We start from the raw sequence: 12,960 nt of genomic DNA, 5'->3' as shown, positions 1-12,960 counted from the left end.
TTCCATGATCCTATCATTCATTATCAAATTCTGTCGAATATTACATACTATTGCATTAGTCTCTTCCAACAATGGGAGGCAGAGGATGAGGTTTGCTCTTCTATGGAGCTCCTTAAAATGAAAGGTTTTGCTAGAGAAAACGACAGTCACCTATTGTATTAAACGATGACAGTTTATAAAGGTTAGATAAAACAACTTGTACAGTATAAATATCCGAGGATCAGCTGATTCGTGTGGTGTACAATGCACATGGAATAAAAATTCAGGCAAGTGCAAAGTTTCAAGAACTCGAGATTACATAGCTCCTTATCATGGTATTTAAGTAAACCTACATTTAACTGTGTGATGTTACATTATTGATTTCCTAGTATCTGAGTAGACCGTAAGTCCACCTTCTATTCAACATCAGAGCTGAGACTCCCAAAAATGCAGAAATAAAGCTGATTCCCATACTAATATAAAATTCTGGAGTTATAAACTCGTCCTCCTCATCACTCAACGTTGAGTCTCGAGGAAGTTCCTCCAGAGAGCAAGCTTCTGTTAGTGGATAGCCGCAAAGTCCATGATTCCCAATGTAAGATCTGTTGTTGAAAGTCAGTAAGTGTTCGCCTAAAGGGATTCGACCAGACAAGTTGTTGTAAGACAAGTTCAAGACCCCCAGGTGACTTAACTGTGAAAGGCTAGTAGGAATTTCCCCTGTAAGATCATTTATGCTTAAGTCAAGGAAATTTAGTGCCCTCATTTCACCAATCCTCAGAGGGATGCTGCCGGTTAAGTTGTTTCTCGACAGGTTCAAACCGTGCAAACCTACAAGAGATGTAATTTCAACCGGGATTTCTCCCACCATGTTGTTGCTTGAAAGATCGAGGCTCTTCACCATACCAAGTATGCTGCTGTATTCAAATTGTCGTCCCTTCCACATCAAAACTGCAGTTTCATCGTATTAGGCATTTATTTTGACTTCACCTTGATCATCGACCTGAAAATACCAACTCTTGATTTGGTGCATTGTGCTCTCTTCATCCGTCATTGCAGTGAGGTTGTTGATACATTTTGGTATGATCCCGGATATCTTATTTTCAGATAAGTCCAAGATTTGAAGTTCTTTTAGCTGGCATATGGTTGAAGGTATGCTTCCACTAAACCTGTTGGATCTTAAGATAACAATAATGATATCAGATATGTTACTCCCAATCCATTCTGGAATTTCACCAGACAAGTTATTAGACCGAACGTCTATAACCCTCAACTTTTTGCAATTTGCCAGGGACTGAGGTAGTTCTCCTGTCAAATGATTGTTTTGAAGATGCAGCATTCCCATCGTCTGCAATGAGCCTATCGAATCAGGTATCTCCCCGAAGAAGTTATTAGTCCCTAAGTTAAGATGCACGATACTTCTAAGCGTCCAGCAGTGAGGAAGCTCTCCAGACAATCTGTTGTCTGAGAGGTCAAGATATCCCAAGTAATCAAAATTGTCACAAATGAAGGAGATGGTACCCGAAAACATGTTGTTGGAGAGATCAATTGTTATAACGCTGGTAGGAAATCGTGGTACTGGACCGGTGAATTTGTTTGTAGCCAAATCTAGGCAAAGAAGATCAGTCATCTTCTTTGAGAGATCTGGTACATTTCCTCCTATATCATTGTAAGAAAGGTTTAAGAAGGTCAATCCAGGGAACTGCTCCCAGAACCAACTAGGAACGTCACCCGAAATTCCAGAAGCTGAAAAATCAAGCTCGGAAATGTTGTTTTGATTCCTCAGCCAGTTTGGGAATTGAGGACCCAATTTGCAGTGGGTAAAACGAATGAAATCCAGCTGAAAAGGTGGGATCCAATCTGAACTGACTCGAATATGTAGTTGAGTGTTATAAGAGAGGTCCAGCTCACGTAATTTCGAGAGCTTGAACAAATGAGCTTCAGATATTGTGCCTTCAAGCTGATTGAAGTCAAGGTATAACTTCTCAAGTTTGGAAAGACGTCCAATACTCTCCGTTACACCAGTTAACTGATTATGAGAAAGATGTAATTCCCTCAACGACGATAACTGAAAAAGATCAGGGACTGATCCCGTGATTCTGTTCCAAGATAAATCCAAAAGAACAAGACTTGGTAGTTTTCCAACAGCTCCCGGGATGGATTCATTCAATTTATTACGCCCGAGCCTCAGCTCTCTCAGAGATGCAAACTTAGCTACAACATCAGTCAGTGAACCACCAATGTGATTCTCTTCTAAGTTCAGGTACTCGAGAGAATGTGACACGCATGACAAGTTATTCATTATCTCAGGTAGCTGCCCGTCTAGATTGTTGGAAGACAGTCGCAACAACTTCAAATTACTACTGTTACCAAGACATCTAGGGAAGCCACCTCCAAGCGCATTCCGAGATAGATCAAGGTGTTTTAAGGATTTCATATTCCAAAAAGCAGCAGGAATTTGACCATATAAAGTATTACCAGAGAGATCAAGGTGACTCAGATTGCTGAACTTAAACAGCCAGGTATATGCAGAATTATTCAGATTATTAACATAACCTATGGAAAGGTATCTCAATTGATGAAGACTCGAAATCCACTCAAGGTTATTCACAGATGGGAAATCATTATAGCTCAAATCAAGGGTGTTTAAGCTAGAAAGATCGCCAAGTTTAGGAACTGTCGTAAAATCATCACCAACACAAGATAAGTTAAGGTATTCCAACTTACTCAGAGAACCAAGAAAGTCCGGTATACCTCCTGAAATTCGATTGTAACTAAGATCCAAATACTTTAATTGCTTCAATTCTTGTAAGGCAGGACTTATCTTACCTATCAATGGCGCAGTGGCAACAGATGCATTGAGACCAGAAGGACCACGAAGATCGAGTCTAATGACATTACTGGTTTGATTGTCACACTGGACACCTCTCCATGTGCAACAATCTTGATTAAATCCTTCATTTCCCCATGAAGAAAGACGTCCACGGACATCTAACAACTCCCGTTTGAAACTGAGAAGAGCTTCTAATTCCGTTTGAAGGCACTTGATAGTCCCATCACCAACTCCTGAACTGAACACAACACCACAGGTAACTGACAGCGCGACGAATATGTCAAACAGAATAAGATGTTGAATGAATTTTTTAGATACACTCATCTTCAGAATATTGAGCAAAGTACAGCCAAAGATCAAATGAAAAATATGAAAGTCTAACAACTGCATATCTGCTGCTATGATTTATAGAATTATTTTATCATCTGTAACAACTAACGTGTGAATATAGACTGAAAGAGCATAGACTTAAATATTCTATCTATTTTTTGGCCATGATTAGATGACTTCTTGGGACATGAATTAGTTAAATAGTCTTCTTAATTGGCACGTTTTTCATTATACTCTCGTTTCAACTTTCATTTATCTGATTTTGACTTGCCACGGAGTCTAAGAAAGTAAGAGAACTTTTGAATTTTGTGATGTTAAACTAAAGATATGTAGAATGTATGGAATTAAAGATATGCAAAAAAAAAGAAGAGAGATTCCTTTTTTTAACGGAATTCCTAATTCAATATATATATTAAAAGTTGGGAAAATGCATAAATCCACCCCAACCTATGCCCGAAAATCCAGAGACACACTTATACTATACTAAGATACAATAACCCCCGAACTTATTTTATAAATAATTTTCTACCCTTTTTCAGCCTACATGGCACTATCTTCTGGGCCCCGAGGGTGCTGACAATTTTTCCTCAGGTACGTGTTGTTAGTTAACGAAGGTAGAACAAAATATATCCGATTTATTGTCAGTCAAAAAGTTGCAACTAAAATTTACACGGTAAAATTGACAGCCAACAGCCAACATGGGGAATTTTTTTCATTTCAAAGTAACCAAACTTGAAGAAATTACAGTAATCAAAAGTGAAAAAAGACAAATACAAGATGTCAAAAACTTCATATGAAAAATTTTGGGTTATGAAATAAGAAAATAAGGTGAGTTGATTAAAAGAAGATACCTTGTAAGTTGTAAGTACTTAATTGAAAAAATGTTTTTTTGTTCTTCTGATCAAAATATTTTGAAAAATATTCTCTAAGAAAATAAATTTCTTAAAAATAAAATCCTACGAAATAAATAAAAAAGGTTATTAGTTATTTTCTGAGTCTGAAATTTAACTCATTTTCAATTAATTTTTTTTTTTAAAAAAATGAACAATTTTTATTGGCAGAAGGGTTACAACTTACAAGAGTGAATGAAGTGTGTGAGACATACTCTGCATTTCTGGTAAGAATGGTGAAACTTGTTCAACAATCATGGTGGAAATTCAGTACTTGTTTTCTTAGGGTTTCTTCTTCATATTCTACAATTGCTGAAACCATAGCCTCCTTAGATTTGACTAATGAAGATGAACAAGGTTCTAACCCCTTAACCTCGTCTCCAAAGGATGCTCTGTACAATAGGCTACTCTATTTGATCGCTCTAAGGAGTCCGTCATATCAGTACTGGACAAATGGGTTACTGAACAAAATCCGATTATGTATGAAGACCTACTGATTATCGTCAAACAATTTAGATCTTACCGTCGATACAATCATTCCCTTCAGGTCTCTTTCTCTTTTACTTCTGGAATTTTGATTACATAATGTCGATGGTTTGAATTTGGTCTGTTGTTCTGGTACATTTGATAGAATTTCATTGAAGGAGAATGTTAATAGGGAAATGGAGAATAATCTCATTTTTTAGAAAAGGTTACTGTAATCCCATAAGTGGCTTAGTGTGTAGACCTTGACTCCTAGAAAGAGTGTTTCTGATAGACTCTCAGCTTAAGAAAATAATAGGAGTGAAAAAAACAAGGCAAGATAAGGCAATCTGAAAAAAAGGAAACAATAACTACAATGGAATAATACGATAATTAAAGTACAGTGAATGATAAATAATAACAGAAGTCGAAGAAGCAAGAAACTAGAAGTGTAATACTATGACTACTAGTATGAACGGATAAGAGAGCCAACACTCAACTATCTACTAACCTTCTACCCTAATCCATAACATCCATAAGTTGAAGCTGCTTTTGTCTAATCACCTCTCCGCAGTCACATCTCCATAGGATTTTTTTGGCCTACCTCTACCTCTCCTGAAACCATCCATAGTCAACCTCTCATACTTCCACACTGGGACATCCATGTATCTCCTCTTCACATGTCCAGAACATCTCAGTCTCGCCTCCCGTATCTTGTCCTCCACAGAGGCCACTCCCACCTTATCTTTTCTAGTATGCCCACACATCCATTAGGGAATCCCTTTTAATCTTTTAGGAATTCGAAGAGGCCAAGTATTGTTTCAGGTTCATGTACAAATTCCTCATTATTTTAAGAGGCTAAGTATTGCTTCAGCCTCTTCAGCACAAAAGAGGCTAAGAATAATCTCATGGTCTATTATGGTAATGGGAGGGACGGTATAGGGACTGAACCATCCTTATTTACAATTCAGCATTACCAGTGAAATGTTCTGGTTAACCCCCCTCTTTGTTGGACTGCAATATTTATCAATTAGCTGCAATCCCAAATATTCAACAATCCTTAGATTTCATGATAGTTTGACTACTATCATGTTGTTTGTCAACCTTTCTCCTTTATACCAGGCTTAAGACTAAAGATGCTTTAAAATGGATCTTACTTAGGTGGAGTTTATTGTACAACAACAATTTGCTTAATCATTAGTTTGTTGATGTTACTCTATTTGGACATTAATTGGATGTGATTGTTTGTAACTATGACTAAAGTGATTTAAAGACTTATATTTTATTACCTTTCTTTAGGTGAATGCCTAGAATTGTAGGACTCCTTTTTGTCCTTCTCTTTGAGGATATAAATCCAAGAGAGGTCGGTGGGTGGTAGAGAGTGTTGCTTTCACATGTAATTTGCTAATAAATTTACTATAGCGAGGATGTTAAGACTAACGCCTAAGAGTAGAGTTTTCTATATCTCTAACTCTAAGAAGCACTTTAGCCGAAGAACTATCTATCAGTCAATCAAGAAATTATATGTCACTCCAAAATCAGTTGGAATCAGACAACCAGTTATGTTAAACCTCAATATCCATCCATTCTATGCCGGTTCATTTTTGTCCATTGCTGAAAAATTGCATCTTTTGGTGAATTAGGTAATCTGGATTTCACACTTCTCCTTATATGTTTAACTAGTTTAGTTTCAACAGTTGGTGTCACCATAACAATCATTTGCTTCTCTTGTATTCTAAGCAATTCTGCACTAATATATTCTTGACATGAAACAAAGTGACTTGCTATATCTTCATAGTTATTTGTCTTAAGAGTAGGAACTAGCTATGTTGCTCGGACTCTTCAAAAATGTCAAGGGGTGCATGTTGGATTCGCTAAAATAGTGTATTCTCGGAGAATCCGACACGGATGCGGCATCAAAAGTGAAGAGTCCGCGCAACTTAGGGAACCAGCAGATGTACTTTTTTCCAGAAATTTTATGGTGCAGACCGAGTGTACTAAAAATAGTTGACTTGTGTTAAGTCGAATGAAAAAGAAAATCTGTCCCTTTATACCACTTATCGGGTTTACGTCTGAATTTTTGTGTTCTCTGCCCACATTATTATATCTTTCCAAACATGCTACCTTCAATAGAAAAAGTCTTTCTATTTAATTTCTATGTTCTTCAAAACATAGTAGGATTTCAATTATAGTTACAAAGTTACCCACTTGAGAATGCATGACTATACCTTACCCCAACTACTACACTTACTAAAACTTACCAAATATGAATTGGTTTTGGTTAATTCAATTACACATTTGTGTTGGAATACTTTTTATTTTTGTTTTTGTTTATGGGCATATTGCATTGAAACCTCGATAAGATTATCCCATACAAGTTATCGACATGCCATAGAGATAAAGGGTAAAATATGTGTGCCTAAGCTTGTTAGTAAAATGTGTTACTACTATAAGAAAAAAAAAAAAAAAAACTAACCGTTACAAATATATATTGCAAATATTTTCTTTGTTCGAATAAATACAAACACATTTTAATCAATTCGAAAATTTAAGCTAAGAAGAGTGATTAGCTTTTGTAGAGTTGCTGGACTTGTCTGATTTGGGACTTTAAAATATTCTAAGTCATTCCTAAAATAGTCCTCTCTTTCCCTGCCTTTTCTCTATATTCGTCTTCCCGGAAAACAAGAACTTAATTTGATTAGTCAACCAGGTCCGGAAGTGGATCTTGAAACTATGCATTATCATCCTCCAAATGTTTTAAGCCTTGCAGTAAAGCTCAAACAAAATGTGGGCTTTAATGTAAAAAGGTGCAATGGAGAAAAAAAAAAACAGATCTACATGTTTAGTCCAAGACTAATAATAATAAGCATGAATTGCTTAGTGAAACATCAATTGCTTAGTGTCGCCTCTTCAGGAAACACTCATTTGTAAAGATAAGTTTGTCTTGGAGCCTTGATGACAACACTGAAGCACATTAAGCGAGGCGAAGCGCTCAAAATGATTCAATCCTTGCTTCAGGGCTTAAGTGTGCCTTTGCTAACACTATTTCTGATTAACTCCTCTGTACAACTTGACTTTGTAACAGATACCTTGTAAACTTGCATGTTCTACAAATATTTCAACTGTATCAGTTTAATGTTGATTTAACAAGAGCAATCTCTAAATTCGCCCGCATCATGAAGTCCGTATTAATCAGTCCTATTTTTGTTTAAGATACTAGCCTTTGTGAAACCAGAGAAAAAAGACCAGGTTGTTGTGAACAAAGCTAGCTCTATAAAGGCCTATGAGTTAGAAGTGGTGAATGAGATTGGGCCAAGTAAAATGTTGGAGTGTTTTATTTGGGATCCAGGCCCAATTAGCATTTGGTTAAAAGGGAGAATGAGTTTGAAAGAAGGGTTATGCGTACATTGAAATAAAATGGTTGTCCTCTCTTCTTCTTCTAGAGTCTAAGCTTCTCATCCCCATTCTTATCTCTATCGTTAGTTACTTGTTATTTCCATATTTCCATCGTTATTCAGTAGTTTGGGTATTGCAATTACGATTCTAAAGTTGTAATCGCGTTTTAGTTCTCTTATTAACATAGTGAGCAATTCGGGTTTGTTACAAAGGTTGCGTACTTAACTTTTCTTTTCCTCACTTATGTATTGGTTCAGTTTACAAAATAGCAATTTCTTCTTCTTATACAATCACAGATTTTTGAGTGGATTAAGAAGTCCAAGGATTTTGATATATCGCCTAGAGATTTAGCAGTCGAACTGGATTTAGTATCAAAAGCCCATGGTCTGGAAGCCGCAGAGCGTATTTTACTAGCATTCCAGATGATTCAAGAACCTACCAGGTATATGGTGCTCTCTTGAATTGCTATGCTGATGCAAATGTCTTTAAAAAAGCAGAAGATACCATGCAAAAGCTGAAGGAGTTGGGCTATGCTGGCACACTGGCGTACAATGTTATGATGACCCTTTATGCTAAATTGGGATATCTTGAGAAGCTACAGTCACTTGTGCTAGAGATGGAAGACAATGGAATTTCTGGTAATTTGATTTCCTACAATATCCGCTTAAATGTATATGCATCTGTTCCCAATGTTGCAGAGATGGAGAAGGTTCTGATGAAAATGGAAGCTGATCCTCTGCTAATTGATTGGAGTTCTTACGCAATTGCTGCAAAGGGGTACCTGAAGCTGGTGATATAGAAAAGGCTAACGAGTCATTGAAGAAATGCGAGCATAGACTCATGGGGAAAAGGGAAAAGCTTGGTATTGACATGCTCATTACTCTCTATACTAGTATGGGACACAAAGATGATGTCTATCGTATATGGAATAAATACAAGAAAAAAGTTAAGCGTCACAATTCAAGCTATCATTGTATGATACGTGGACTAGAATTGTTGGATGATCTTGATGGAGCAGAGGAGATATTTGCTGAGTGGGAAACAAACAGGGTACACTTTGACATTCGAATTCCAAACTTGCTCATAAGTGTTTACTGCAAGAAGGGTCATATGGACAAGGCTTTATCAATCATAGAGCAACTCGAGGAGAGTGGGAAGCATCCCAATGGAAGCACATGGAATCGTCTGGCACTCGGTTATTGTGTACAAAATGACATGGACAAGGCAGTGGATACGATGAAGAAAGCAATCTTGGCTAGTCAGCCAGGGTGGAAACCTCACTTTCACAGTCTGGCTTCCTGTGTGAAGTACTTGCAATCAAAAGGAGATACTCAAGGAGAAGAAGAGCTTAAAGATTTACTTAGAGTACGAGGTCTCTGCTCGAAAAAATTTGAGAGAGGTTTAGATAAGTATATTGAAATTGGAAATCGCAAGTCTGAGGCACTTAATGAAACAGACATTGAGGAGATTTGTTGACAATAGTAGGAAAAAACTATGTCACTGGATACTGGATTATATGATTTTCACTAATCAAAACTTTCTACTGCCTTATATTAATTGGGGGTTTCAATTGCTGCATCTAAAAGAATGATCTCTGGCTCTGTTGTATAGTTGCAGACTTTGACAGGTAGAAGTAGCGTTCATTGGTCACTTTTCGGTCCTGTTTTTGGAAAATAGGCAATGTCATGGAGTTCAAATTTCCGTAGGTAAAACACCATTCACTTGTAGAATTTGAAACTCTGAAATAGTGATTCTTTTTACAAGTTCCCTTAGTTACTTGTATTGTAACTTTTCTTTTCTTTTTTTGGTGAGAAATGACACCAAAAAAGAGAAGAAAGAAGGAATGATAATTGCTTTCTTTAAATTTTCGTAGGTAAAACTTCATTCACTTGTAGAATTTGAAACTCCGCAATAGTGGTTCCTTTTACTAAGTTCCCTTAGTTACTTTTACAAGTTGTAACTTTTCCTTTTTTGGTGAGAAGTGATACCAGAAAAATGAGAAAGAAGTAATCTTTTACTACTCCTCCGTTCCTATTTATATGGTGACATATAAATAGAAATGAAGTAAGTAAATACTTCAATTATGACACATAAATAGAGTATGAAATTATGAATAGAGATTACTCCTAATTAATAGTAATAATCAAACACCCCTCCTAATTAATGATTTCTAAAGAAGGCATAAAAATTAAAAATACGATAAGTATTTTGAGACGAACAATTTAATTTAAAATTTTCTTTTTTTATCCCTAGTAAGATAAATCATAAACAAGTAAATATTTATGACTTATTTTTATTGCCACTCAAAAAATTGACAAACTAAAACTTACCCGGCAAAATTGACTGCCTACACTTTTAAGTTTTAAGTATTTAATTGAGAAAATGCACTCCAAGGTTTAGTTGATCAAAATATTTAGTAAGAAAATAAAATTCGACCAAATAAAAAAAATACACTTATTTAAACAAAATACTTATCTCTTTGTTCCAATTTGTACTACTCAATTTCCTGTCTAAAAAAAAAATGACACATATTTATATTAAATAATAATTTAAATTTAAGAATGATTTATAATCACACAAATATGTATCCTTTGTTTTAAATCATAAGTAATAAAAATCTTCTTTCTTAAAATTTTGTGTCAAGTCAAACTAACTCATTATTTTAATTTTTTTTTTAAAATTTTTTTTTTTTTTATTGCAAGAAGGGTTACAAGAAAAGTGTTGAATGAATTATAGGTGACAAAAAAGTGTTGAAATGTAAAAAGAGTGACTCTAGTTTTAATTATTAAGTGTAGGTGACAAATTTTTAATCAATTTTTAAAAATAATTAAATAAGTCCTCAAGTTTTTGTTTTTACACTTTCACCCACATTTAAGTAAAACCCTAATTTCTAAAATAGGAAAACCCCAAATCAGTTTTTTTTTTGTTCTCTCCCAACATCCCTCTCTTCTTCTACTTCTTCTTCTTCTTTTATTGGTGTTGTATGTTATTGTAGATTTCTTATTTGAAGAATTTGAGAAGGGAGAATTTCAAATTTTAATTTAACATGTGATTTGAAAAGGTCTACGCTTTAGAAATTACTTATTAACTAATGATTTTTAATCATTTTAACAAGTTATTGTATTGTTTGTGTGTATTATTCATTTAAAAATTTGATTTTTGTATTATTGTTGCCACTGATGTATCATAATTTTCAGCAACTGATATGACTATTTCAGTAATTTACAACAATTGTTGAATGTTGTTGTTGAATAAATTGTCGCAACTGCTATATCTATTTCAGCAGCTGCTGAATAACTTACAACAATTGTGATATTTTAATATAATTTTTTTTATGATCAATTTTTTAGTTCTAAGTTACAATATTTTCAGGTATCTTCAACATCATTAATGGGAGATAGAATAGTAGTACCAGTTGATTGTAATGGTGAATGGGTCGAGTCCAACAATCGTTATATTTGGCGTTGGAAGAGTAAAGAATTGGCCGCGACAATTGCGATGATTGTGCATCGAGATATTGCATATGATGATTTTGCGAATAAAATCATTACTTGTTGTAAATTAAATTATGAGTTGGAAGATATTGTGATCACTTACCTGCATAATTGTGGTGAAAAGCATAAGACGGCTCCTTTTAAGATAAATGATCAGCTTAGTTTAAGTATTTATTTGGAAGATGAGCCTAGAGGTGTTTTAAGGATCTACATGGTTGAAAGATTGGTGGAGAATCATAATTTATGTGATGACCAACAAGTGTTGAACGATGAATGTGGTAGGATGAATATGAATATTCCGAATGAAGAGCGTGAAGGTCAACATATTCTTTCTCCTGAAGTTCGGAATAGATTGCCCATTATTGGTGGAGTTGCTGATAGGCAAGTACTATGAACTCATAAATTTACTTATTTCTAAAAGTTCATCCTCTTTGTACACTTAATTAATTTTTGTTTTAGCTGATAATTAATTAACTTAATGCAGTCATGCTCAAGATGATGGAACAGGTTTTTGCAAAGATATGTCGTTTAAGAATAAACAAGAATTAGATATTGCATTGAAAATTGCTTGTGTCAAAAAAGATTTTAGATTGAAGAAGGTAATTAATTCGTGTTCAGTGTATTGTGTCAAATGTGAGCATCTTGAGTGCAAGTGGTGGCTAAGAGCGGTGAAAGTTGAAAATTCTGATAGATTTTATATTAAAAAGTATGAAAAGATGCATACATGTGGCTCGAAACATCTTACGAGTCATAATCCACATGCCACATCAAAAGTCATTGGAGCATACTTCAAAGATAGATATCCCGAAGGTAAAGGTCCATCTACAAAAGATTTGAAAAACTCTATCTGTATTGAATTGAGATGCAAGGTTAGTTATTGGAAAGTTTGGATGGGTAGCGAGATTGCAAAGTCTTTGGTAAGAGGGACACATGAACATGGATATGGAGTGATTGATGCGTATAGTCATATGCTTAGGACATCTAATCCGGGAAGTAAAACGGCGTTGAAGATTGATGAAAATGGCAGGTTCAAGATCATTTAGATAATTTTGAAAGTTAGTTTCAAAACCACATAAAGAAATAGGGTAAACAATTATAAATATATCATCAAAATTTGGTTGGATGCATGTATGTTATTTGAAGTATATATGCAAATCATCTATATGTCATCTTGTTTGGGATTGAGGTATAATAATTATTGTTGTTGTATACAAAGCATACTATAAAATAAGGTAACAACAACATCAGGAAGTGACAAAACCATACTACACTTCTCCTCTTAAATCATGAACAAAATCATAGGCTTGAAAAAAATAAATATGTTACTAGTAACTATAATACATTCTGTGAAACACCCCTCTCCCCCCCCCCCCCCCCAAGAGTTAACAAACATCATAATATTGAAAGATAACAACTATAACAACTAATAGCAGTGCTTAACTACCAATGATCAAACTAACTTAAGACTAATAAAAATAAATGATCTCTAAGAACAACATTCTCCATAAGATGAGCAACAATTAAAGGTCCAAGAAAGACACCTCTAATGTCTCAAACATTTACCTCAAAAGCAACCAAA

General features: G+C 35.0%; 3 protein-coding genes across 3 annotated transcripts; 2 read left to right on the top strand and 1 right to left on the bottom strand.

Annotated features, from left to right (window-relative positions):
* Window positions 1–288: 288 nt before the first annotated feature.
* LOC125817681 (receptor-like protein EIX1) lies at window positions 289–3,152 on the bottom strand. The gene is made up of 2 exons (XM_049497237.1): window positions 962–3,152; window positions 289–931 (listed from the first exon to the last, which is right to left on the bottom strand). Exons 1-2 carry the CDS (start codon window positions 3,131–3,133, stop codon window positions 365–367), a joined length of 2,739 nt encoding a protein of 912 aa, XP_049353194.1. The 5' UTR covers window positions 3,134–3,152; the 3' UTR covers window positions 289–364.
* Window positions 3,153–4,262: 1,110 nt separating this feature from the next.
* LOC125817680 (pentatricopeptide repeat-containing protein At2g20710, mitochondrial-like) lies at window positions 4,263–8,686 on the top strand. The gene is made up of 4 exons (XM_049497236.1): window positions 4,263–4,423; window positions 7,577–7,676; window positions 8,184–8,289; window positions 8,385–8,686. The coding sequence occupies exons 1-4, from the start codon at window positions 4,263–4,265 to the stop codon at window positions 8,684–8,686; spliced, it is 669 nt and encodes a 222-aa protein (XP_049353193.1).
* Window positions 8,687–8,727: 41 nt separating this feature from the next.
* Window positions 8,728–9,363, top strand: LOC125817679 (pentatricopeptide repeat-containing protein At2g20710, mitochondrial-like). Its single transcript, XM_049497234.1, has one exon. It carries the CDS (start codon window positions 8,728–8,730, stop codon window positions 9,361–9,363), a length of 636 nt encoding a protein of 211 aa, XP_049353191.1.
* The last annotated feature ends 3,597 nt before the right edge of the window (window positions 9,364–12,960 follow it).

The sequence above is a fragment of the Solanum verrucosum genome, unplaced genomic scaffold (assembly GCF_900185275.1).
Source record: "Solanum verrucosum unplaced genomic scaffold, falcon-dt-bn FXZP01000280.1, whole genome shotgun sequence".
NCBI classification, from domain to species: domain Eukaryota; kingdom Viridiplantae; phylum Streptophyta; class Magnoliopsida; order Solanales; family Solanaceae; genus Solanum; species Solanum verrucosum.
The sequence above is the reverse complement of the archived record's forward strand: the minus strand, read 5'-3'. Positions and strand labels throughout refer to the sequence as shown.